The sequence below is a fragment of the Schistocerca americana genome, chromosome 4 (genome assembly GCF_021461395.2).
Source record: "Schistocerca americana isolate TAMUIC-IGC-003095 chromosome 4, iqSchAmer2.1, whole genome shotgun sequence".
In the NCBI taxonomy this organism is placed as follows: Eukaryota; Metazoa; Arthropoda; class Insecta; order Orthoptera; family Acrididae; genus Schistocerca; species Schistocerca americana.
In genome coordinates, this window is record NC_060122.1 from 372,650,281 (window position 1) to 372,678,104 (window position 27,824).

The 27,824-nt window shown below is 44.8% G+C and overlaps 1 protein-coding gene across 1 annotated transcript in view; it reads left to right on the top strand.

The window, feature by feature from the left end:
* Positions 1 to 19,120, top strand: part of LOC124613493 (venom carboxylesterase-6-like) — a 150,489-nt gene extending 131,369 nt beyond the window's left edge. The window contains exons 8-10 of the mRNA XM_047142201.1: positions 53 to 176; positions 4,806 to 4,938; positions 18,583 to 19,120. Of these exons, the coding sequence (XP_046998157.1) occupies positions 53 to 176; positions 4,806 to 4,938; positions 18,583 to 18,895 (570 nt within the window). The 3' untranslated portion in view covers positions 18,896 to 19,120. The remainder of the gene's footprint in view (positions 1 to 52; positions 177 to 4,805; positions 4,939 to 18,582) is intronic.
* The last annotated feature ends 8,704 nt before the right edge of the window (positions 19,121 to 27,824 follow it).

Below are 27,824 nucleotides of genomic sequence, written 5' to 3' on the forward strand. Positions count from 1 at the left end.
TACTTCACTGTTAGTTACCTATGGGCTGCAACGTGCCTCTTTCCGATTCCAGATGATAGGTGACTACCAGACGCTGTACGGCGTGAGCCGAAGCATTGAACTGCATACCAACCACACGGAGACCCCAATGTTTGTGTACAACTTTGGCTGGAAGCCGAAGGATAGCAAAGAGCTTGGTAAGTTTCTCATGTAAGAACCACTGAAATATTAAATCAGATTTGCTCGTGATGAAGTGGAATAAATTCTATCATCGGCTGCAAGTGGGCAGTGAAATGAATTCAATGGCAAAAAGTGCAGGCCGGGAATCGACTCAGGATTTCCCACTTCATGCGAGTGGTCACCTTAACCCCTTCGACTATCCGAGCACACCTTTGGTATGACCCAAATTCCCAACTTGCTGCACTATTTACATTGCGTCCCCTATCCACCACACTCATCTCTCGCTGCATCACACTGAATTCCAGCAGGAGTTCAGGAGTGGGAGTGCATTCGCACTCAAATAATCTTAATGGGTGACAAGCCATATACATATTTATATACGAGTGTTCTTCTCCCCTGAACTTCTGCGGGAATCCAGCGTGATGCGGCGATCAGTGACTATGGAGGACAGTGGGCGCTATGTTAATAGTGTGCGACAAGTTGGGAATTTGTGTCAAACGGACAGCGTGCTTGGATAGCCAAAGCAGTTAAGGCGACGACCGCTCTCTTAAAGTGGGAAACCCCTGTTAGAATCTCTATCTGGCACAAATTTTCGCTTGTCGCCATGGAATTTATTTCAGTGCCCAACTGCGGCCGATGTCGGAATACGTTTCATTTCATCGTATATGTGTATGGCTGCGGGGAGAAAAAATTATTCGTCTTTCAGCCACGCTTATACGCAAACAATATTTTGATTTTTACACTGCGCAAAGAGGGTTTACAACCTTTGTATCGTTCTTGTTCGTATCACCACGAAACGCGCAAATACATTGAATGTTATGACACGACCAGTCTTGCCCGGCATGAGCGGATTCCACCAGCAGGAGAACTCGATAACGAAAATAACGTATTGATGAATCCATGTCAAATAATTTGTGAATTAGGTTACGAAGAATAATAATAATTTCGAGGGCATAGCAATAATATTCAACAGAATCAGAAAACTTACACTTGCGAGAAACTGGGGTTCACCAAGATACTCGACAAATAGCTGTTTGCACAGCTCACAACCTTTAATACGTAAGATGTAAATTCATATCAGAAAACATAACTACTGAAAACGTTAACACCTTCGGATTTTTTGGGCTGTCTTATATCATCTCTCAGCGAAGCTGATACTGAGGAAACAGAGAGTTAAGAGATTCAATATAATGTGTGGCACCACCAGAAGAACGTCTAGCAGAAAAGTACGAATGATCACAGTGCTAAAATTTTATAAAGATATGTCAGTTCCCCGTGAACTATACAGAGTGTAACAAAAAGGTATAGGGGAAGAAAGTATGTAATATGGATATGGGTCTGAAAACGCTTTATTTCCATGTTAGAGCTCATTTTCCAATTCTCTTCATAAGTGCATTAATAGCGAGAAACACTCAGAAAAAGAACCTTATCAGCACAGTAAGAAACATTTTCCTAAATGAAACGTTCAAAATGTCCTCCGTTATCGTGGACACATGTATCAACTCGCTGTCTCATCGAATCATTGGTGCGGTGATGTATCCCTGGAGAATTGCGTACTGTTTCACAGGTTTCCACAGAACGGACACATAGGCTCCGTGCGAATTGTAGCGGGGTTCCATACACAAGAGCTTTCAAATGCCCACACAGTTCAAATGGTTCAAATGCCTCTAAGCACTTCGGACTTAACATCTGAGGTCATCAGTCCCCTAGAACTTAGAACTACTTAAACCTAACTGACCTAAGGACATCAGACACATCCATGCTCGAGGCAGGATTCGAACCTGCGACCGTAGCAGCAGCGCGGTTCCGGACTGAAGCGCCTAGCACCGCTCGGCCACAGCGGTCGGCGCCCACACAGTTAAAAGTCTAGAGCGCGGAGCCCAAGAAATTGATCCACCTGTAGCTACACATCTCTCACAGTATCTTGTATTTAGAGACAGACGCATGTCCGTGCAAGCAATGAAGTTAGTGGCATGTGAACGTTACCATCGTCCACTTGGAACAACAAACACTGACGATGAAACAAAGAATTACAACTTACTGTACATTTTAACTAAACGTAACAAAGAGGGTTCAGATCAAATGCTTCTGAGCACTATAGGACTTAACATCTGGGGTTATCAGTCCCCTGGACTTAGAACACCTTAAACCTAACTAACCTAAGGACATCACACACAGCCATGGCCGAGGCAGGATTCTAACCTGCGTCCGTAGCAGCAGCGCGGTTCCGGACTGAAGCGCCTAGAACCACTCGGCCGGCAACAAAGAGGGCATTTGGAACATTTCATATGAGAAAACGTTTCATGTGATACTGGTTTGTTTGGTTTCTACGTGTTTTGCATGATTATGAAGTGAAATAGAAAATGATGTATAACAAAGAAATAAAGCTTCTCTAGACTAATGTATATATGAAACGTTTTATTCCTCTAAGTGTGAGGAATGTTTTCTGAAAGTTTACCCATACCTTTCTGTATGAAAGTGAAAACTGAACTGTCAAATCTAGAACCGTAATATGAGATTTTTGAGAACTGACCAGGGAGTATCAAAAAGAGATAGATTAAAAAAAAGAGATCATCCATAAGAAATTAAAAATTTACAACTTAAATGAAAAGACTAAGCAATACAGTAAACAACGGAAAGAGGGTGTAGGATGAATGGGCGACGACAGCATTCCAAAACAACTTCTACAGTGCGTCCCTGAAGGAAGAAGGAACATTGGTAGACCAAAGAGAAGACTGATGGATCAAAAAGTCGCAATAGACCAACTCGTCTAATGCTTTAGTGAGAAGAATTTGACGAAAGGGTCTCGAATCGCGTGGGAGAAGTTTCATGTCACTTCGAAGAACAGATTATGGAGAGCACTGGTGAAAATAGCGACTACACCTCCCGTCATAAACAGTACCAAGGACGAACGAATCTGAACCTAGAGGTCAGTTCTATCGATTGCCTATGTCGTAAAGCACGCATTGAGACTGATAGTCGTCACTTTGAACAATTGTTATGAGCTTAAGCTGTTGCCACAAGGTGTAAGTTGTTTATTCCAACAGAAAATCTAAATATTCATTTTTAGCTTTTACTTCCTCATCTAAAAATTCTCAATTTAAGATTTCACAGATTCGATATAATTTTGATCCGATAATTTTGGAATATCTGGTGATGTTCTTTCACACACATTTCTAAATCTCGGGTAATTATGAGAAAGGCATATTCCAGCCATAAGAATTCGCTATAACTTTTGTTGGCAGCACCTTTTGTCGAGAAGACTGATTATTTCATTGGTCATGATAGTCTTCAAAAATAAGGCAGCGATTTCGTTTAAAGTCGTCGCAAAAGTATCGTGTTCCGCTGTAGTTTAAGGGATAAAGCACAACTCGAACGGATAAAACAAATAAAAACCATTTTAAAGTACGAAAATCCGTTTGTTATGCCACACATCAAGGTCGTCATTCTGCAAAACTTTGCATTTGTGTACAACTGATGTTTGACGATAATAATAATAATAACAATAATTTCGTGTTTCTCACTGGCCTGGTGCAAGTCTTACACTTAGAAGCCACTTCGGAGACTTGTGTAGCCCTGCCTACCCAGTTATCCAAACGGGGAAAGACGACTTACAGTTTAACGTGGAATCCGAACCACGAGTCTTTTCGGGGGACTACTCTCATCTTTGGAGGATGAAGGCTGGGTTAATAAGCACACTAAAAAATCCAAGATCCGACCGGGGTTCGATCGCGTCACTTCTTGGTTTCCAGTCAAGCGCTCTTTTTTTTATCGCTAGACCACCAGTCCCGACTACGTTTGAAGACAAAGGAATATAACGACTTTGGAAGCACATGTCAATGAAGAAACAAACCCATGTATCAGCCAATTATGACTAGCAGATTCACAAGATTCATAAATGGTGTATTATCAGACAAAAGCGAAACATTCGCTTACAACAAATTATGTCCACACATGTAGTAATTATAGTCATTTTCCAGAAAATAGAAGTTCCTGTGATGTTGAAAGAAATTCAGTTATTCAAGTGGAAGTATAGAGTTTCAGCGAAGTGATTAAAACAAAGCGGAATGGAGCAGTATACTCACCTGACAGGCGCCGCTTGCGGAGATGCTGCATAATTTACGGCGTGTCCACACTGCAGTTGTCGAATACAAACGCTACAGAGATCACATTAATCAGCTCTTTGTCACGAGCTGTAGCCACGAGACATACGAAGAGCACAGTAATTGCAACAGGGGCGTTAAAATGGAATCCAAGCAGGGTTTCGAAGCAGTCGCGAATGTGTATAACCTCGGTGAGGCTGAGGACTTTGGAACGGAAGAAGCAAACTTTCGGCATCGACGATGATTTCTGGTGTGTGTGATCTGATTCACTGGATTCTCTTCTCTTAGCGATATGTTGTCAGATTGTTTGCTGGACTACTTGCAACCTCATTGAATCTCGTACTTTTTTGTTTTGTTTTTTTTGTTTTTTTTGTTTTTAGTATTACGCTTCGTTGTACTGAAATGAGATAGACTCAGTAACATGCGTATTTCTTTTGTCTACATTTACGGTCGTCTTGAAAGTATCTGTCTCTAACCCGTCGTGCATCGCTTATACTCATAACGACAACAGATTTACAAAAGTTTGTGGATGTCTTGTCGCAGGAGTACCTCGCGGCTCCGACGTACGGCTCCTGTTCCCAGAAGTTTCCGATGGATCGAGAAAGACGTATACGGAGGAGGAGTACAAGCAAGTGGACCGGCTTGTACAATTCATTGTGAACTTTGCAGGAGAAAGGTACGAATTACTCTGAATATAATTTTTTTTGTAGTATGGTTATGAAAATTGTTATTGTTTCAAACTCTTTTAGTCAGTCAGTAATTACGTGTGCGTTCCTCTCTCATCTAAGCAGCTCTGTCTCTCAGGCGAGTTTTTGGGGTTTTTCCTTCTGTCTGTCAGGTTATTTTCATGTAAGCTTACATTATTTTACATGTGGAGTGGTGTTTCTATTTTGTGATTTGACTAAGCTGATCTTTTCCCAATATTTGCGGTACCATTCAAGATGACCAGATTCTGTTTGCATCCATTTCTCACTAAACGTCTCTTGACATTTACGTATTAATTATAGAAGTACCGTTAGCAACTTTGGTTTTTCAGCTGGAGCTACACTGCACTGAAGGGCCAAAGAAACTGGTATACGTGCCTAATATCGTACAGGGTGCCCACGCAGAAGTGCCGCAACACGACCTGACATGGACTCGACTAATGTCAGAAGTAGTGCTGGAGCGAACTGACACTATGAATCCTGCAGGGTTGTCCATAAATCCGTGAGAGTACGAGGGGATGGAGATCTCCTCTGAACTGCACGTTGCAATGTATTCCAGATATGCTTAATCATGTTCATGTCTGGTGAGTTTTGTAGCCAGTGGAAGTGCTTAAACTCAGAGGAGTGTTCATGGAGCCACTCCGTAGCAATTCTAGACTGTGGGGGTGTCGCATTGTCCTGCTGAAATTGTCCAAGTCCGTCGGAATGCACAATGGACATGAATGGATGCAGGTTATCAGACAGAATGCTTGACGTACGTGTCACCTGTCAGAGTCGTATGTAGACGTACCTGGGTCCCATATCACTCCAACTGCTCACGCCTCACACCATTACAGAGCCTCCACCAGGTTGAGCAGTACCCTGCTGACATGCAGGGTTCATAGATTCAAGAGGTTGTCCTACACGTCCACCCGCCCGATACAATTTGAAACGAGACTCGTCCGACCAGGCAACATGATTCCATTCATCAGCAGTCCAATGTCGGTGTTGACGGGCCCAGGTGAGGTGTAAAGCTTTGTCGTGCAGTCATCAAGGGTACACGAGTAGGCCTTCGGCTCCGATAGCCGCATCGATGAAGTTTCGTTGAATGTCTCGCACGCTGACACTTGTTGATGGCTCAGCATTAAAATCTGCAGCAATTTGACGAAGGGTTTCACTTCTGTTACGTTGAGCGATTCTCTGCAGTCGTCATTGGCCCCTTTCTTGCAGGATTTTTTTTCCAGTGGCAGCGATATCGGAGATTTGATGTTTTATTGGATTCTTGATATTCATGGTACACTCATGAAATGGTGGAAGCGTAAAATCCCCACTTCATCGGTACTTGGGAGATGCTGTCCCATGCCTCTTGTCCGACTATAGCACCTCGTTCAAACTCACTTACATCTCGCTAACATGCCACTGTAAAGCGGTAACCGATGTAACAACTGCGCCAGACACTTGTCTTATATAGGCGTCGCCGACCGCATTGCCGTGTTTTGCCTCTTTACATATCTCTGTATTCGAATACGCATGCCTATACCAGTTTCTTTGGCGCTTCAGTGAAATTTCTGCTCTATTATTCCAGTAGATTTCGAGAAGACGATTTCAACTGCACTGCACTGTCCGAAGTTCGATAAGTAGTTACGGAGAAACTACAATATTTAGAACTTTGCGTTTATCTGTTTTGGACCAAACCCAATTGGCGTCTTACACGGGAGAGCGTGTTATCATAGGGAATTGTCACGTCCAGCTGATGGGGAATCTTAGAGACGCTACTCACAAATTCGGAATAGTTGCGAAAAGTGTAGTTGCAAACATGATAATCACAGTTGCCTGTATGTGATTGGATTGCCACTGCAACTGGAAGGCAGCTGACGTGGAGCGAAAGCTGATTCACTGTTTGTCTGCGGCACGAATTCAGCTCATGCTTCTACCGAAACCTTGAAAGGAAGAGTAAATGCCACAAACAATGGATTTGTGACACGGGAATGTGAGGTGTAAAGATTGTTGCGTAATAGCGTCACATGAAGATTCACATGATTACGTGGTACAAACTTCACTTATAAATAATAAGGATAATGAACTCTGAAAAGAAAGTGCTTGGAGCCCAATTTGTATAAAATTACGTTTATTTCATCACGTGCTCGGAACACCCTATGTCTATTGCACTACACGTTTTCAGTCACTGGTGAAAGAATTTCAGGAGAGACTGGGTCTTGGGTCGTCGGAAGTTGTATACTGAATTCATTGTTGAGCTTACCCCACAGTGAAAAGTTCAGCTGTGTCAAATCAAGTGAACATGCAGGTGGAAGCTAACCTTCACGATCCAGCGATCGGGGAAGAGCTGGGTGAGCGATTTCCTAGCTACAGATGAGCGGTGAGACGGGCTCCCATCGTGCTGGTACCACATACATCTACGTATTTCGATACAGAGAATTGTTTGAAGAAAGAACCAGTTGTCCTGAGTGACTGAATTCCATACAGCTTCTGTAATACCGCTGGGTAATCTGATGGTGAAGTGACATATGACAATGGAGGACTGTTTGCGCTCAAAATATGAACGAAGCTGCTCTGATTTGTTCCAGGCGTCCCCGCAATTTCTTTGGGGCCAAAACATTTATTTCATTCCTTTCGCTCATTGCATTCTTATCTTTACCATTTGCGTAGGTTTCCAGCGTCCTGCCAGTAACAAGTTGTGATTAGTGCAAGCAGTGATTCAAAAGACTGATTATTCTTGAATCTGCGCTCTTTCTTTCCATAATGTTTTAATGTTTCAGCTTAAAATGTACTGTGGGACTCTTACGTAAGTTGGTGGAATTGGTCCATAATTCCGTGCGTTATTTATTTTACCCTTTTTCTGAGTGATCTTACTATATCGTGGGACTGTTTCATGTGGAAGAGATTCTTGACAAAGAGAGTGGTTGGACATAAATATGTAAACATTGCGAGAAATACTTACTTCGACATAAAAGGAGACGCTGCCCCGGCCTGTAGACTGTGTTTTTTTTTACCACGAAGGGCACTCGTGCAATGTCCTCAGTACGTTGTAATGTCTGTTGTTATCAGAACGGTGTTCTGTGTAGTTGTGACAGCATTGTAACCATATTATCGAAAATTTATATTGCGTATGGGAAAATCATAAAAACATCCCTCGCTAAGCCACAAAGCGGACGAAATTGTGAACGTGACGTACGGCCACTGAAGAGGAATGACGAAAAGGAGGGGGCAAAAGATGCAAACGTCACTGCAGAGCTGAATGTCGCAGTAGCGAACCCTATCAAAACCAAAACTACACAAAGGGAGCTCTGCAGGCTGAGCGAGCTAGAATTCCCAAACCTTTCATCAGATACGCAAATGACCGTAGCAGGAAAACGTGGTGCTCCTGCGCTGTGGAGCAATGGAAGAACCATTTGGTCGGATCAATCTTGATTCACATTGCTCACAATTTCTGGCCGAGTTTACGCCCGAAGTGTGAAACGTGCCGAGATTTTGGTGATGATACGGGCAGCCCTGTCGTGGTATACCATCAGCCCCATGGTTACTCTGCAAAGTCGCTCTACTGCAAAGGATTATGTGACCAATCTGGTTGCTCGAGTACGTTCCTCGTACAATGGTGGCTCCCCAATAGTGACGCTGTATTCCAAGTCTAGAGGACCTCTGCGCACATTGTTGTATCGTCCAGAACTGGTCTTGCGACGAAGAGGACGCACTGTCACATCTTCCCTGTCTAGCACAGTCATCAGACCTCACTATTATCAAGCCTTTATGGTCTACTTTCAAAAGAAGGTGCGTGATCGCTATCCACAATCGCTATTTTCGTTCATCATGGTTGCTCGAACTTGTCACTACTTTACAGGAAGAATTGTGTAGGATTCCCTCGAAAACTACACAGGACCTGCATATTCCGAGGCGTCTAGAAGCAATTATGAATACCAACGGTTTTCCTACACCGCGTTGGACATCGTAATATCCTCAGATTCGCGATCTTTCCATATTTTTGTACACAAGTACGAGCTAGAAACGCGGCTACTTCCGGTGCGTGCTCAAAGTAAAATTTGTCAGGAATGCGTGCTTCTTCTTTTATTTGGAACCTGGTTTGGTATGTTCAAAGTAACTCATTTCATTTGACCACCACCTGGCCCCCAAGACTGGCTAGCGGCATAAAAGAACACTCGGTCAAGCCCTGTTTGAAATCATACAGGAATGAAACATTACCCTTAGTCCATTTCACCTTCTGCTTTCACAATTGCTAAGGAAGCCCACTTCTTGGCCTGACTTGTCCAGGCAAACATTTTACATCTGTACAGTCTAACACCGCGCTGTGTGCTAGCGTGCCTTATGAAAGTTTGCCTGTATTATCGTTGAATAACCACTTTCAAGACAGAATATCCTGTTGTGCCCATTTCCTTCAAATATAATTTTAGATCGTAGATGGTATACATGCGCACGCTTGCCTATTTCGTTGTCCCAAGAGATCTACTCACGGTGGATTAGCAATATAATAGTGATACACCTCGAATAAACTCTAAATGAAACATGACATCAGACATCAGAGTCCTGATCCGGGTAGAAAATTTCAGTTGTCACTCCAGATAATACAGTTTAGGAAAGAAAAAAAATAGACGCACCACGAAGGAATTATCCCAATGGGACGGGAATCAGTAGATGTGAAGTACATGTACAGACAAATATATGGCTTCAATTTCCGAAAAACTGGATAATTTAACAGAAATGGCATCCGAGATCATCATCCCTGATTGTAGGGATGTAGGGTTTTACGGCATTTGACAGTCGGGTTGGTACCCCATCGTTGTCCAGGGCCTCTCCAGAAACGTCTTCTTCCTGTTATCTCATTGACTGTAGTAGAATTGTCTTCAGTAGTGAGTCCTGCTTCGAACTGAGCCTCGATTACCAGCGAAGACGGGCCTGTAGACGTCCCAGCCAGCGGTAGGTACCATCCTAACTGTCGCTCACCATACGTCCCGACAAACAGGAGTGCTGGTCTGGGGAGCGATTTCTTTTCACATCAGGGCCCCTCTGGTTTTCATCCGCGACACCCTTACAGAATAGCGTACATTAACGATATTGTACGCCCCGTTTTTTTTGTCACCATGGAAATCCATCCTGATCTTATACACAAATCAAAAAAGTTTTGCATCACCTCGGTTCCGAGCGTTCCGATACCTGTACAGAAAATTGGAAGAGAGATCAACATAAACGTAATTTCCGCCCTTTTTACTGCTCATGAAAACCACACATTGCATGTTGTACCACCATACAGTGAGACCTTCAGAGGTGGTGGCCCAGAAAGCTGTACATACCGGTACCTCTAATACCCAATAGCACGTCCTCTTGCATTGATGCATGCCTGTAATCGTCGTTGCATACTATCCACAAGTTCATCAAGGCACTGTTGGCCCAGATTGTCCCACTCCTCAACGGCGATTCGGCCTAGATCCCTCAGAGTGTTTGATGGGTCTCGTCGTTCACAAACAGGCCTTTTCTATCCATCCCAGGCATGTTCGATAGGGTTCATGTCTGGAAAACATGCTGGCCACTCTAGTCGAGCAATGTCGTTATTCTGAAGGAAGTTATTCACAATAAGTGCACGATGGGGGCGCGAACTGTCGTCCATGAAGACGAATGCCTCGCCAATATGCTGGCGATATGGTTGCACTATCGGTCGGAGGATGGCATTCACGTATCGCACAGCCGTTACGGCCCCTTCCATGACCACCAGCGGCGTACATAATGCCACTCTAAAACAGCAAGGAACTTCCACCTTGCTGCACTCGCTGGGCAATGTGTCTAAGGCGTTCAACCTAACCGGGTTGCCCCCAAACACGCCTCCGACGATTATCTGGTTGAAGGCATATGCGACACTCATCGCTGAAGAGAACAGGATGCCAATCCTGAGCGGTCCATTCTTCATGTTGTTGGCCCATCTGTACCACGCTGCATGGTGTCGTGGTTGCAAAGATGGACCTCGCTATGGACGTCGGGAGTGAAGTTGCGCATCATGCAGCCTATTGCGCACAGTTTGAGTCGTAACACGACGTCTTATGGCTGCACGAAAAGCATTATTCAACGTAGTGACATTTCTATCAGGGTTCCTCCGAGCCATAATCCGTAGGTAGCTGTCATCCACTGCAGTAGTAGCCTTTGGGCGGCCTGAGCGAGGCATGTCATCGACAGTCCCTGTCTCTCTGTATCTCCTCCACGTCCGAACAACATCGCTTTGGTTCACTCCGAGACGCATGGACACTTCCCTTGTTGAGAGCCCTTCCTGGCACAAATTAACAATGTGGACGCGATCGAACCACGGTACTGCCCGTCTAGGCATGGTTGAACTACAAACAACACAAGCCGTGTACCTCCTTCCTGGCGGAATGACTGGAACTGATCGTCTGTCGGACCCCCTACGTCTAATAGATGCTGGTCGTGCATCATTGTTTACGTCTTTGGGCTGGTTTAGTGACATCTCTGAACAGTTGGAGGGACTGTGTCTGTTATACAATATCCACTGTCAACGCCTGTCTTCAGGAATTCTGGGAACTGGGGTGATGCAAAACTTTTTTTGATGTGTATATTTAAGCAAGATAATACCCGGCAGCATACGGTGAGAGTTTCTACTGCTTGTCTTTGTGCTTGCCAAACCCTACCTTGGCTGGCAAGATATCCGAATGTCTCGCCAGATGAGAACATCTGGAGCATTGTGGGCAGGGCCCTCCAACCAACTCCTGATTTTGACGATACAATCCGCCAACTGAACATAATTTTGCACGATATCCTTCAGGAGGACACCCAACAACTCTATCAATAAGCACCAAGCCGAATAACTGGCTGCATATGGGCCAGAAGTGGACCGACCCCTAATTGACTTGCTGAATTTGTGAAGCTCTTTCTTTTGAATAAATCATCCAATTTTTCTGAAATAATAAAAATCTGTTTGTCTGTACATATACATCACGTCTCCAGAATCACGTCCCATTGGTATAATTCTTTCGTGGTGTTCTGTGTGTGTATGCGCGCACGCGGGCGTGTGTGTGTGTGTGTGTGTGTGTGTGTGTGTGTGTGTGTGTGAGAGAGAGAGAGAGAGAGAGAGAGAGAGAGAGAAAGTAACTTAGAATGTATAATAGCGTTATAATTAAATTGTAGGCTTTGGGTATGCCGCCCACGTAAACTGCAAGAACTGGAATCCAAAGACACGTTGATTGTCACGATATGCGCCGTGTAAGCAATAAGTCACAGGTATACGACTGGTAAGATTTAGCACCCCGTTTCGCTCTGATGCTGGCAGGGCCGTGTAGTCTCAAGGATTTCATATGTCTGCTGTACCATCGTCCTGAACTCACTGAAATCGGTCAGACGTGGGTCAAAGTAGAGTACATTTCGCTAAACGGCGTCCCACATGAGCTTAATAAATTTGCGATGCCACTTTAGCACCAATATTTTCGTGATGTGTGTTCCCCAATCTCAGTACGAGAGCGGTGAGACGATGCAGTATCTTGTTGAAAGTGTAGGTGGTCTGCAGGGATCTGTAGACGCACAAATGGATGATCCGATAGGTAGATACCTGTATTCTTGATTGCTATATGTCCCACCGCTGTGAAACAATGACAGTCATAATAGAGACCCTATTTCACCCTGTGTAAACACCTCCCACGCCAGGACGAACAGTGTACGGTGGCAGGCTGGGAGCATAGGTCTTCAGCAAAGTATACTGCCACTCCACAATTAAGACGGCCTGTTTCACAATTTATGGCGCCGGTTGGGGATGGTGTTACGCTGATCAGAATCTCTGTGCCCTGCTCTGAGTTGTACAACGGTGACTTCTGTAACCAAAACGAGAAAGTGATTCTTGATGGAATAACTGCTCACTAATTGTTATTATCTAGGCTTTGAAAGATGATTGATTTTCTGCACTCTCACCTGCTTGTATGCTGTTACATTCGATCTTAATCAACAGGGATCCTCCTCACTGCTACACTGCTCTGCGAAATTTAGGGACGAGATAAACAAAGTACCATAACATTGGCAATGAATGAAAGTGCTACAGCATGTTCCCAGAGGTCCCCCAGCCGTGCACAGAAAGCTGGACATCGCACGCCGTGAGGTCAGTGTGACTATAGCACCAAATGGGGCCGGCCTCACAACACTGGCACTTGAACGAACGGGAGAAGACAGTGTATGTCAATCAGCGACCAGTCGCGGTGCCGGTGTTCTTCATTACATCAAGGCCCAGAGACAACGTTTGGTGACTTCACACGCGATAAGAGTCATCGAGAAAGTGGAAGAAGGAAGAAGTGTGACGAGTGTAGCAAGGACTTCGATATTACTCACAGCATTATTTCACGTGTATTGGGAGCGTTCCGAGCCACAGGCGCTGCTACGACCAGCGATCAACTGCAGCAGCAAGTGACCGCTACATTGTGGAATATGCAAGAACGTACTCACGTAAATCTGCGATGCAGATGCAAACACATTTAACAAGACTTGAAGGCACGCAGCCTCCTCTCCACAGTGACACGGAGACTGCAGGGTAGTGGTACCTCTTCCCGACGACCATTACGTTGTGTTCCGTTGACACCAACACCCTGGTCGCACAGTGTGCGATGGTGCCAAGAGCACGGGGACTAGACCAATGACGACTGGGTCATGTGCTCTTCTCGAACGAGAGCACATCAATCTGAGTAGTGATTCTGGTGAAAGATAGGAACTCGTAATGCACGCAGCAACATTGTCGAATATAATCGTGGTGATCCCGGTGTTAAGGTGTGAGGAGGAATAATGCTGCGTGGGTTCAGTGGTCTTCCAAATCTCACCGGTCAACATTGTTATGACAGTGTACCCATCCCCCATGTGCGTTTTTTCAGGGGTGCATTCGGCGCTGACTTCTTTTTTACGGATGACTGTGAATGACCGCATATCGAACAGTGTAGGTTGAGAAGCTCTTGCACCGAGAGGATATTCAGCGAATGGACTGCCCAGATCTTTTCTCCTACTTAAATCCCATCGAGCACGTGACAGATGCGATGGGAAGTCGTACTGCAGCATGTCAGCATCCACCAACGACCATCCAACAGTCGTCAACTGCGCTGGTGGAGGACTGGAAGACCTAACATGGTTCAAATGGCTCTGAGCACTATGGGACTTAACATATCAGGTCATCAGTCCCCTAGACTTAGAACTACTTAAACATAACTATCCTAAGGACATAACACACATCCATGCCCGAGGCAGGATTCGAACCTGCGACCGTAGCAGCAGCGCGGTTCCGGACTGAAGCGCCTAGAACCGCTCGGCCACAGCGTCCGGCTGGAAGACATAATGGAACGCCTTACCACAAAAACTCCTTATCGATCATGAGGCCAGCATAGCAGCACAGGTCGCAGGTTCGAATCCTGCCTCGGGCATGGATGTGTGTGATGTCCTAGGTTTAAGTAGTTCTAAGTTCTAGGGGACTGATGACCACAGCTGTTAAGTCCCATAGTGCTCAGAGCCATTTGAACCATAGCAGCACATTTCAGAGCAGTCACTGTTGTTCTTTGTGATTACACATCCTGTTAAAACGACGTTCCACCTTTCGTAATGTCCAGGAGACCAATATGAATCTCAGAGAGTTCTGTGGAATTATTGTCTTTCAATAAAAATGTCATTTCTGTTCGTATCACTGCGTATTTATAAAAAAGTCATTTCTCTTCGTATCACTGCGCATTTGTTACAACTATCCTCTGTACTATACTGTAGCAATTCTTTCTATGTATGGTCGAAGTCTCATTGAGCTATGTTACTTCGTAATACCACATCACTCGAACGTTGCTTTCGCCATTCAGTTTTGCACACCACTGTATTATTGCCCATACCGTTTGTTACAAACAGTAGCGATTTTTACCCGAATCCCAGGGACTACTTGACACTGTGTCGAGTGAAAAGCCCAGTGCCTGCATCCCTCACGTTATCTCAATCACCGTCTCGCGTGTGGCCAGTAAAGAGTCCAGCGACGTTCCAGAAACGTGGTACATCGAAGTATTCCATTCTCCGCCCGCCCGGTTGGCCGTGCGGTCTAACGCACGACTTCCCGGGCGGGAAGGATCGCTGGACCCCGGCTCGAATCCGCCCGGCGGATTTGTGTCGAGGTTCGGTGAGCTGGCAAGTCTGTGGATGCTTTTTAGGCGGTTTCCATCTGCCTCGGCGAATGCGGGCTGGTTCCCCTTATTCCGCCTCAGCTATACTACGTCGGCGACTGCTGCGCAAACAAGTTCTCCACGTACGCGTACATCACCATTACTCTACCAAGCAAACATAGGCGTTACATTCGTCTGGTGTGCGACGTTCCCTGGGGGTTCCACCGGGGGCCGAACCGCACAATAACCCTGGGTTCGGTGTGGGGCGGCGGAGGGGTGAAGTGGACTGCGGTAGCCGTCGTGGGGTTGTGGACTACTGCGGCTGCGGCGGAGACGGATCCTCTCCGTCGTTTCCAGGTCCCCAGTTAACATAACATAACATTCCATTCTCCGCGGCGATAGGAGCATTCGACCTCCAGAACAGTTCTCTGATTCATTCCTCATAGGTGTACACGAGTACCGTTCGAAGCATGTTTTCGAGGAGCATTTTGTTACTATTTCTTATCTCACTATTAATCATAATTTAGTGTCCGGGCGGCTAGAGAGAGTTACAAATCTGCCTAAGGAATTCGGTCTTTTACGTCACTTCACAAATCGAGAAGCAAGATGTACGAACAACGAGCTCCTGAAGTGATGTAGAAAAGATTTCACTGACGTATTATCATTATCCTCCCTCTAGAATTCTCTCTGAAACGCATTAAGGAGAAACCTAGTCGTTCTACTCTCACATTACAGCACAAGTCGTTGTGTATTTGACACCAGTAGGTTGACCGACGCATGTGCGTATGTTGTGCGCTGACTGCGACGTACTTTTTCCTTCCTGTCTTTCAAAATGTTTTAATACTGATTCATTGTTTTACGCGCTGCGCCTTTGCGGGAACTATACCGCTGTATTATTACTACCTTGTGCAATATCTGATGGAAGGATTAAGAGTTAAGTGATTGAGTAATGCATTCCTGACACATTATTCTATGAGATTTCGAGATTGCAGCCGGATGACGTCGACATTTGGCACGATATTTCGGTTGACAACCATTCAGGCATCGTCAGGTGATTGTATTAAACAACGTACTGAAGATGGCTTAATGGTTGTCAGGCGAAATATCGTTGCCAGATGTCGACATCATCCGGCTGCATTCGCGAAATGTCATAGAATACTCAAGCTTCCATTTTTTTGAAGATGAATGTTAATCGTAAAACGTACAGTCAAAATTCTGAATGAACACGGACAGAACACAGATACTCTTTTGGCCGGTGTGGCCGAGCGGTTCTAGGCGCTTCAGTCTGGAACCGCGTGACAGCTACGGTCGCAGGTTCGATTCCTGCCTCGGGCATAGATGTGTGTGATGGATGTGCTTAGGTTAGTTAGGTTTAAGTAGTTCTAAGTTCTAGGGGACTGATGACCTCAGATGTTAAGTCCCATAGTACTCAGAGTCATTTGAACCATACTCTTTTGTCGTTACATTGCGGAAGCGCTGTAACAAATGTATTTCAGAAGGCCGTGCTCATAATCGCGGTTTGGGGGGATCTTAGTGCTCGGCTTCCATTGGAGGTGGGAGCATGAGGTGAAAAGTTTTAGTTTAGCCCGGATCAGCTGCCATTTGTAAAGCCATTTGAACACTTGTCTATTGTAGGTATATTACTGTGTTAAGCGAGGTCTGAACGACGAATCGGAGCTGGCGTCCAGGAAAATTGTGTTTCTCGTTTTCTTACTCTTGAAAGAGATGTTAATTGGGCTGAAATTAATGCTTGGCTAATGGCACCATTTGTACGTGGACCGTTCGAATTTTACGTGCAAATACGAGCAAAAAATTGTTTTTCTGGCCACTTCTATTCTTTAAACTTGTAGGAATCGATTAAGACATTGCACTAAGGTGAATAAATGGATAAACTCCAAAGATTTTTTTATTATCCGTCAATCTTTATCCGTTGTCGAGATGCGATGGCTTAAAGTCGAGCTAAATGTAGCACGTAAAATTTATTCATATTAGAAATGAATGCATGGAAACGGTTTAAAGTGATTGAGATAAATGAAAAAGTAAATAAAAAATAAAAAGTAAAAAAACGTGATCCTACAATAAAATCGAAAACTTACTTTCAGAAATCTACTTCATTCGGATTTTAGGTGCAAATCACGCGGGTTTTCGTGAGTGTTTATGCGCGGAACATCTGTTTCAGACTTGTGCGAATCGGCTAAAATTTCGCAAGAAAGTAGTAAGATACATGTAATTAATTATTTTCCTGTTGCTTTGTGAAAGATTTATCCATTGCCACGATGTAAGCAACAAGGTTCAAAATGCTCAGTCGTCATCCGAGTCTACATCGGTTGCCAAGCAATGGCGATCTAAAGTCAAAATAAGGCTGGGAACCAGAGGGAAAAATGCTCCTATCATAGCACAAGAAAGGTGAGTATGTTCTGGTCAGAGTCAGGGATGTGAAAGAAGCGAAGTAGCTTTACAAACTTATCGGGCAGCTTCAAAGACATTTAAATCAAATACAGCATGACATATACGCGCTTATTTACACATTAACCCTACTTGTCCGGCGTAGCGAGGTCACCTAACAGCAAGATGCTTACACACCTGCTTCTTGCAATTTATACTCTAAAGTCCCTGATTCTGTGCGCAAATCTAGAAGAGTCACCACAGTAAACAGTATACGAGATCATATGGAAGATGAACATAGATGTAATCACAAAAAAGTTTTTCTGGTGGTATAAAATTTCTGGGAGTCCTGGTGGGACGACATCATGAATCGTGTTACTTTACTTGACGAAGCACATCGTATTGTCAAGATGTTTTGATTTAAATGTCTCTGAAGCTGTCAGATAAATCGATGAACTTGTTCCCTTCTTTCACACCCCTCTCTGCCAGGAGATGTTCGCCTTTTGTTGTTCTACGACAGGAGCATTTTTCATTTGTATCACTATATTTTGATACGAAGATCATCATATAATTAATCCTTGCCTTTCCTGAGAATTCATGAAAAATCTCCAGCGTGCTGTTTGTAAGGAAAAGGAAGATTCGTGCTCAATGAGGACACTAGAGACGAAGCACAAGCTCGAATTACGTAAGAATGAGGAAGGAACACTCCCTGGATGGCCGGGCGGGTACTGGAACCATGAACCTCCCGAATGCGATTCCAATATGCTAACCATTACGGTACCACGCTCGTTTGCTATTTTGAGCCAAGTCATCTAAATTTAGACTTACCATATCTTTTCAACTGCTCGATCATGAGTTTCAGGCGTCACTTGGTCTTTCAGTTTTTCTGGAAGTTACATGTATCGTCATTATTATAGTTATTGAAAAAAAAAGAATGTTTGCTTTTGATCTCATTACCAGTAATTATTTCGAAGCAGCTACAGCGAGCGGTTGATGCCCACCGTCGTCAAATCTTAGTTTATTTTAAGCTTCGTGATTACCAGAGGCCAGCTACTATACCAGCCTACGCAGTAACTAAGAAGCATCTGAATCGCTTTGTTTACATTCATGGTTTGGTTGTTACAGTGATCCAACATACGAGGAGTTTGAAGAACTGGAAGACATTATGTGGATCGACGCCCTGTACAGCAATTTCTCATACATGCATCTGACTGAGAAAATGGTAGTAGTAGATGGCGGATTGTATCCTGAGCGGATGCAGTTTTGGGAGAGTATCTTGGGTGACATCAGGAGAGAAGAAGACGAAGCGGAAAAGGCGGAGAAAGAGAAGCAGCAGAAAGCGTGGAGGGAGCGAGAGGAAGAGGAAGAGAGGCTTAAAAAGGCTGAGAACAAAACGGAGGAAGAGGTCGATCCGAAAAAGCTCAGAGTGGAGCTGTGATTTCTCTGCTGTTACATTCCCCAACAGGGATACGACATGTAATTATTTGTGTTCACTGTAAACTTTTCGATAAATTAATTACTTTTATAAAGAGCGCAAAGTTTCCAAGTATGAATTCCTTGTTCACCTCAGTGCAAATGACATTCTATCAAGGGAGAAAAACAAAGTGGTGAATTATTTGGAAATATCAAGCATCGCAGTTTTCGATTCGCACTTGGAGTCTTTTCGGGGCTATTTGGAGAAACCTGATCTCCTCTCTATCGACCGTATGGAGTTTGTTAGAATAAATCGCGTTTATTCTTTTGTCGATTTATTCCTCATCGTCGACTTAATAAACAGTTTCCTCTTTTGTAGAATGACTAGTTACATTTACTTTTGACACTGTTAAGAAGTCATAGAGATTAACACCTGGTAACATTGCGTGCAACACTAATAATTCCATAGCAAATACTAAAAAAATTATTTGCTTGTTTCATTTTCTATCAAACTTTTAACTAAACAAAAGTGCAACATAACTCTATCTCATCGTGTGGGCCCTTGAACTCGAAGGCTGTCATCCTGATACACAGGTAATGGAATGTGGTACCCGCCCGGCTAGCCGCGCAGTCTAACGTGTTGCTTCCCGAGTGGGAAGGCGTGCCGGTCCGCGGCACGAATCCGCCCGGAGGATTAGTTCAAATGGCTCTGAGCACTATTGGACTTAACTTCTGAGGTCATCAGTCCCCTAGAACTTAGAACTACTTAAACCTAAACCCCCATGAACTATGGACCTCGCCGTTGGTGGGGAGGCTTGCATGCCTCAGCGATACAGATGGCAGTACCATAGGTGCAACCACAACGGAGGGGTATCTGTTGAGAGGCCAGACAAACGTGTGGTTCCTGAAGAGGGGCAGCAGCCTTTTCAGTAGTTGCAGGGGCAACAGTCTGGATGATTGACTGATTTGGCCTTGCAACACTAACCAAAACGGCCGTGCTGTGCTGGTACTGCGAATGGCTGAAAGCAAGGGGAAACTACAGCCGTAATTTTTCCCGAGGGCATGCAGCTTTACTGTATGGTTAAATGATGATGGCGTCCTCTTGGATAAAATATTCCGGAGGTAAAGTAGTCCCCCATTCGGATCTCCGGGCGGGGACTACTCAAGAGGACGTCGTTATCAGGAGAAAGAAAACTCGCATTCTACGGATCGTAGCGTGGAATGTCAGATCCCTTAATAGGGCAGGTAGGTTAGAAAATTTAAAAAGGGTAATGGATAGGTTGAAGTTAGATATAGTGGGAATTAGTGAAGTTCGGTGGCAGGAGGAACAAGACTTTTGGTCAGGTGAATACAGGGTTATAAATACAAAATCAAATAGGGGTATGCAGGAGTAGGTTTAATAATGAATAAAAAAATAGGAGTGCGGGTAAGCTACTACAAACATCATAGTGAACGCATTATTGTGGCCAAGATAGACACGAAGCCCATGCCTACTACAGTAGTACAAGTTTATATGCCAACTAGCTCTGCAGATGATGAAGAAATTGATGAAATGTATGATGAGATAAAAGAAATTATTCAGGTAGTGAAGGGAGACGAAAATTTAATAGTCATGGGTGACTGGAATTCGAGAGTAGAAAAAGGGAGAGAAGGAAACATAGTGGGTGAATATGGATTGGGGGAGAGAAATGAAAGAGGAAGCCGCCTGGTAGAATTTTGCACAGAGCATAACTTAATCATAGCTAACACTTGGTTCAAGAATCATGAAAGAAGGTTGTATACATGGAAGAATCCTGGAGATACTAGAAGGTATCAGATAGACTATATAATGGTAAGACAGAGATTTAGGAACCAGGTTTTAAATTGTAAGACATTTCCAGGGGCAGATGTGGACTCTGACCACAATCTATTGGTAATGAACTGCAGATTAAAACTGAAGAAACTGCAAAAAGGTGGGAATTTAAGGAGATGGGACCTGGATAAACTGACTAAACCAGAGGTTGTACAGAGTTTCAGGGAGAGCATAAGGGAACAATTGACAGGAATGGAGGAAAGAAATACAGTAGAAGAAGAATGGGTAGCTCTGAGGGATGAAGTAGTGAAGGCGGCAGAGGATCAAGTAGGTAAAAAGACGAGGGCTAGTAGAAATACTTGGGTAACAGAAGAAATATTGAATTTAATTGATGAAAGGAGAATGTATAAAAATGCAGCAAATGAAGCAGTCAAAAAGGAGATCGACAGGAAGTACAAAATGGCTATGCAGGGATGGTTAGAGGACAAATGTAAGGATGTAGAGGCTTATCTCACTAGGGGTAAGATGGATACTGCCTACAGGAAAATTAAAGAGACCTTTGGAGAAAAGAGAGCCATTTGTATGAATATCAAGAGCTCAGATGGAAACCCAGTTCTAAGCAAAAACGGGAAAGCAGAAAGGTGGAAGGAGTATATAAAGGGTCTATACAAGGGCGATGTACTTGAGGACAATATTATGGAGATGGAAGAGGATGTAGATGAAGATGAAATGGGAGATATGATACTGCGTGAAGAGTCTGACAGAGCACTGAAAGACCTGAGTCGAAACAAGGCCCCAGGAGTAGACAACATTCCATTGGAACTACTGACGGCCTTGGGAGAGCCAGTCCTGACAAAACTCTACCATCTGGTGAGCAAGATGCATGAGACAGGCTAAATACCCTCAGACTTCAAGAAGAATATAATACACTCCTGGAAATTGAAATAAGAACACCGTGAATTCATTGTCCCAGGAAGGGGAAACTTTATTGACAATTCCTGGGGTCAGATACATCACATGATCACACTGACAGAACCACAGGCACATAGACACAGGCAACAGAGCATGCACAATGTCGGCACTAGTACAGTGTATATCCACCTTTCGCAGCAATGCAGGCTGCTATTCTCCCATGGAGACGATCGTAGAGATGCTGGATGTAGTCCTGTGGAACGGCTTGCCATGCCATTTCCACCTGGCGCCTCAGTTGGACCAGCGTTCGTGCTGGACGTGCAGACCGCGTGAGACGACGCTTCATCCAGTCCCAAACATGCTCAATGGGGGACAGATCCGGAGATCTTGCTGGCCAGGGTAATTGACTTACACCTTCTAGAGCACGTTGGGTGGCTCGGGATACATGCGGACGTGCATTGTCCTGTTGGAACAGCAAGTTCCCTTGCCGGTCTAGGAATGGTAGAACGATGGGTTCGATGACGGTTTGGATGTACCGTGCACTATTCAGTGTCCCCTCGACGATCACCAGTGGTGTACGGCCAGTGTAGGAGATCGCTCCCCACACCATGATGCCGGGTGTTGGCCCTGTGTGCCTCGGTCGTATGCAGTCCTGATTGTGGCGCTCACCTGCACGGCGCCAAACACGCATACGACCATCATTGGCACCAAGGCAGAAGCGACTCTCATCGCTGAAGACGACACGTCTCCATTCGTCCCTCCATTCACGCCTGTCGCGATATCACTGGAGGCGGGCTGCACGATGTTGGGGCGTGAGCGGAAGACGGGCTAACGGTGTGCGGGACCGTAGCCCAGCTTCATGGAGACGGTTGCGAATGGTCCTCGCCGATACCCCAGGAGCAACAGTGTCCCTAATTTGCTGGGAAGTGGGGGTGCGGTCCCGTACGGCACGCGTAGGATCCTACGGTCTTGGCGTGCATCCGTGCGTCGCTGCGGTCCGGTCCCAGGTCGACGGGCACGTGCACCTTCCGCCGACCACTGGCGACAACATCGATGTACTGTGGAGACCTCACGCCCCACGTGTTGAGCAATTCGGCGGTACGTCCGCCCGGCCTCCCGCATGCCCACTATACGCCCTCGCTCAAAGTCCGTCAACTGCACATACGGTTCACGTCCACGCTGTCGCGGCATGCTACCAGTGTTAAAGACTGCGATGGAGCTCTGTATGCCACGGCAAACTGGCTGACACTGACGGCGGCGGTGCACAAATGCTGCGCAGCTAGCGCCATTCGACGGCCAACACCGCGGTTCCTGGTGTGTCCGCTGTGCCGTGCGTGTGATCATTGCTTGTACAGCCCTCTCGCAGTGTCCGGAGCAAGTATGGTGGGTCTGACACACCGGTGTCAATGTGTTCTTTTTTCCATTTCCAGGAGTGTAATTCCAATCCCAAAGAAAGCAGGTGTTGACCCATGTGAAAATTACCGAACTATCAGTTTAATAAGTCAAAGCTGCAAAATACTAACGCGAATTCTTTACAGGCGAATGGAAGAACTGGTAGAATCCGACCTCGGCGAAGATCAGTTTGGATTCCGCAGAAATGTTGGAACACGTGAGGCAATACTGACCCTACGACTTATCTTAGAAAATAGATTAAGGAAAGGCAAACCTACATTTCTAGCATTTGTAGACTTAGAGAAAGCTTTTGACAATGTTAGCTGGAATACTCTCTTTCAAATTCTGAAGGTGGCAGGGGTAAAATACAGAGAGCGAACGGCTATTTACAATTTTTACAGAAATCTGATGGCAGGGGCATGAAAGAAAAGCAGCTGTTGGGAAGGGAGTGAGACAGGTTTGTAGCCTGTCCCCGATGTTATTCAATCTGTATATTGAGGAAGCAGTAAAGAAAACAAAAGAAAAATTCGGAGCAGGTATTAAAGTCCATGGAGAAGAAATAGAAACGTTGAGGTTCGCCGATGACATTGTAATTCTGTCAGAGACAACAAAGGACTTAGAACAGCAGTTGAACGAAATGGACAGTGTCTTGAAAGGAGGATATAAGATGAACATCAACAAAAGCAAAACTAGGATAATGGAATGTAGTCGAATTAAGTCGGGTGATGCTGAGGGAATTAGATTAGGAAATGAGACACTTAAAGTAGTAAAGGAGTTTTGCTATTTGGGGAGAAAAATAACTGATGATGGTCGAAGTAGAGAGGATATAAAGAGCAGACTGGCAATGGCAAGGAAAGGGTTTCTGAAGAAGAGAAATTTTGTTAACATCGAGTATAGATTGAAGTGTCAGGAAGTCGTTTCTGAAAGTATTTGTATGGAGTGTAGCCATGTATGGAAGTGAAACGTGGACGATAAATAGTTTGGACAAGAAGAGAATAGAGGTTTTCGAAATGTGGTGCTACAGAAGAATGCTGAAGATTAGATGGGTAGCTGACATAACTAATGAGGAGGTATTGAATAGAATTGGGGAGAAGAGGAGTTTGTGGCACAACTTGACAAGAAGGAGGGACCGGTTGGTAGGAAGTGTTCTGAGGCATCAAGGGATCACAAATTTAGCCTTGGAGGGCAGCGTGGAGGGTAAAAAGACCAAGAGATGAATACACTAAGCAGATTCAGAAGGATGTAGGCTGCAGTAAGTACTGGGAGATGAAGAAGCTTGCACAGGATAGAGTAGCATGGAGAGGTGCATCAAACCAGTCTCAGGACTGAAGACAACAACAACAACAACAACAACCCTAACTAACCTAAGGACATCACACACATCCATGCCTGAGGCAGGAATAGAACCTGCGACCGTAGCGGTCGCACGGTTCCAGACTGTAGCGCCTAGAACCGCTCGGCCACCCCGGCCGGCCGGAGGATCAGTGTCTAGGTCCGGTGTGCCGGTCAACATGTGGATGGTTTTTAAGGAGGTTTTCCATCTACTTCGCCGAATACGGGCTAGTTCCCTTAATTCCGCCTCAGTTACACTGAGTCGGCGATTGCTGCGCAACCCCGGTTGCACGTACGCGTACACCATAATTACTCTACCATGCAAACATATGGGTTACACTCGTCTGGTATGAGATGTTCCCGGTGGTTCCACTGGGGACTGAACCTCGCAATAACACTGGGTTCGGTGTGGGGTGGTGGTGGAGTGGGTGGAATGCTGTGGCATGTTGTGGCGTTGTGAACCACTGAGGGCTACGGCGGGACGAAGCATCTCGGTCGTCTGTAGATCCCCTGTTTAATACATACATACATAATGTGGAACGTGGTGGATCACACGAAGTTGTGAGGCAAATTTCACACTAATTTCCGTATCGTGGTCATCATAAACACACATACACCTAACTATTAACAACAAAACATAAAACTTAAAGTGTCTTTCAAAATTAATCAGTTGACGCCATAGAAATTAAATACTTCCTCAGGAAATTTGCTATGGAGAAGAGTTATTCTTGGACACTGTAGTAAAAGATAGCATCTTGCCTAACGTCAGTAACTGGAAAACAAACAATCAAGTCCCTCCCTGTGCCATATAACTTGTAGAACAAAAGCCGGCCGGAGTGGCCAAGCGGTTCTAGGCGCTACAGTCTGGAACCGCTTCGGTCGCAGGTTCAAATCCTGCCTCGGGAATGGATGTGTGTGATGTCCTTACGTTAGTTAGGTTTAAGTTGTTCTAAGTTCTAGGGGACTGATGACCTCAGAAGTTAAGTGCCATAGCGCTCAGAGCCATTTGAACCATTTTTTTTGTAGAACAAAAGTTAAAGTTCCGAAAAGCCACTATGGAGCACATTTATCCTGAACGCTAAGCACGGGCAATGAAAAAGTTAGTGTTTCTAGCTACAGTCATCGAATCGATGACACAGTCTAGACGCGCCGAGCTATTAAGAGTCCGGTGCCCGCGCTCGCGACGTGTTGGTTGCACAGCAGGGGTGGGCGGCGGTCTGGCCGGCAACAGCGGGGGCGGCTATGGTGGAGTTAATCGTTTCTAGGCTGGCGATATCACTGCCTTCTGCTGGCCCAGCGCGATGTGCGGAATTTGACATCTTTCTGACTGGCTGCCTGGCTGTTTCGCGGGAGCTGAACGTGGTCTGTGGGTCTCCCTTTGTGATTTGCTCTCAGTCACTAAAAAGTTCTATCTTTCCAACATTGTCTGAATTACTGAATACGACGTCCGCATTCTGTATGTTAACTACGATTCAAACCAGTTGTGCGTTATCCAGTTAGGTCTGAAAATAACAATGTACTTGAAATGTGTTCTATTTCGGAAACTACTCGGAACAGGAACATACGTCTATCAGAAGTTTTTTGTTTCAAATAAGCGTTTCTGTCATATTGCTTAAGGGGGGTAGGACGTCAAACGGCCCGACTTGGAACAGGAGAGGCGCCGCAGGACATTTTAATTTCCACTGTCTATACTTTTACAAATAAATTCATAAAACTTTGAAAGCATGATCAGGAAGGATTCAGGATTCATACTCATAGCAGGGGAAACCCAAAAACATAACAAAATACATTTTTTACATGTGAAATTTCGTCATTTTTTTTTCACTTACTACTGACTGAATTTTCTTCCTAAGTAAGAGAGATTCTTCGATGAATTTTGCACAGCATACAAACTATAGTTACATGTGTATGAAACTCTAGAGTTTATTTAATTTATCAAAAAATGAACGAACTGTTACATTTTAAACTTCTTGTTCAGAAAAAAACTAAAATTTTATAGTTAATTATCTCAATTTTTACCACAGTTTTTAATAGATTTGGAAAATTCTAGAGTTTTATACACCTGTAAGTACTGCTTGTATGCTGTGCAAAATTCATCGAAGAATCTCTCTTACTTAGGAAGAAAAGTGTACTTACAGAAACAAATGCAGCCAGTAGTAAGTGAAAAAATGATGAAATTCCACATGTAAAAAAAAAAGGTATTTTGCCACGTTTTTGAACTTCCACTGCTATGAATGTGAGTCCTCAATCCTTCTTTGTCATGCTGCAGTAAGTACTGGGAGATGAAGAAGCTTGCACAGGATAGAGTAGCATGGAGAGGTGCATCAAACCAGTCTCAGGACTGAAGACAACAACAACAACAACAACAACCCTAACTAACCTAAGGACATCACACACATCCATGCCTGAGGCAGGAATAGAACCTGCGACCGTAGCGGTCGCACGGTTCCAGACTGTAGCGCCTAGAACCGCTCGGCCACCCCGGCCGGCCGGAGGATCAGTGTCTAGGTCCGGTGTGCCGGTCAACATGTGGATGGTTTTTAAGGAGGTTTTCCATCTACTTCGCCGAATACGGGCTAGTTCCCTTAATTCCGCCTCAGTTACACTGAGTCGGCGATTGCTGCGCAACCCCGGTTGCACGTACGCGTACACCATAATTACTCTACCATGCAAACATATGGGTTACACTCGTCTGGTATGAGATGTTCCCGGTGGTTCCACTGGGGACTGAACCTCGCAATAACACTGGGTTCGGTGTGGGGTGGTGGTGGAGTGGGTGGAATGCTGTGGCATGTTGTGGCGTTGTGAACCACTGAGGGCTACGGCGGGACGATGCATCTCGGTCGTCTGTAGATCCCCTGTTTAATACATACATACATAATGTGGAACGTGGTGGATCACACGAAGTTGTGAGGCAAATTTCACACTAATTTCCGTATCGTGGTCATCATAAACACACATACACCTAACTATTAACAACAAAACATAAAACTTAAAGTGTCTTTCAAAATTAATCAGTTGACGCCATAGAAATTAAATACTTCCTCAGGAAATTTGCTATGGAGAAGAGTTATTCTTGGACACTGTAGTAAAAGACAGCATCTTGCCTAACGTCAGTAACTGGAAAACAAACAATCAAGTCCCTCCCTGTGCCATATAACTTGTAGAACAAAAGCCGGCCGGAGTGGCCAAGCGGTTCTAGGCGCTACAGTCTGGAACCGCTTCGGTCGCAGGTTCAAATCCTGCCTCGGGAATGGATGTGTGTGATGTCCTTACGTTAGTTAGGTTTAAGTTGTTCTAAGTTCTAGGGGACTGATGACCTCAGAAGTTAAGTGCCATAGCGCTCAGAGCCATTTGAACCATTTTTTTTGTAGAACAAAAGTTAAAGTTCCGAAAAGCCACTATGGAGCACATTTATCCTGAACGCTAAGCACGGGCAATGAAAAAGTTAGTGTTTCTAGCTACAGTCATCGAATCGATGACACAGTCTAGACGCGCCGAGCTATTAAGAGTCCGGTGCCCGCGC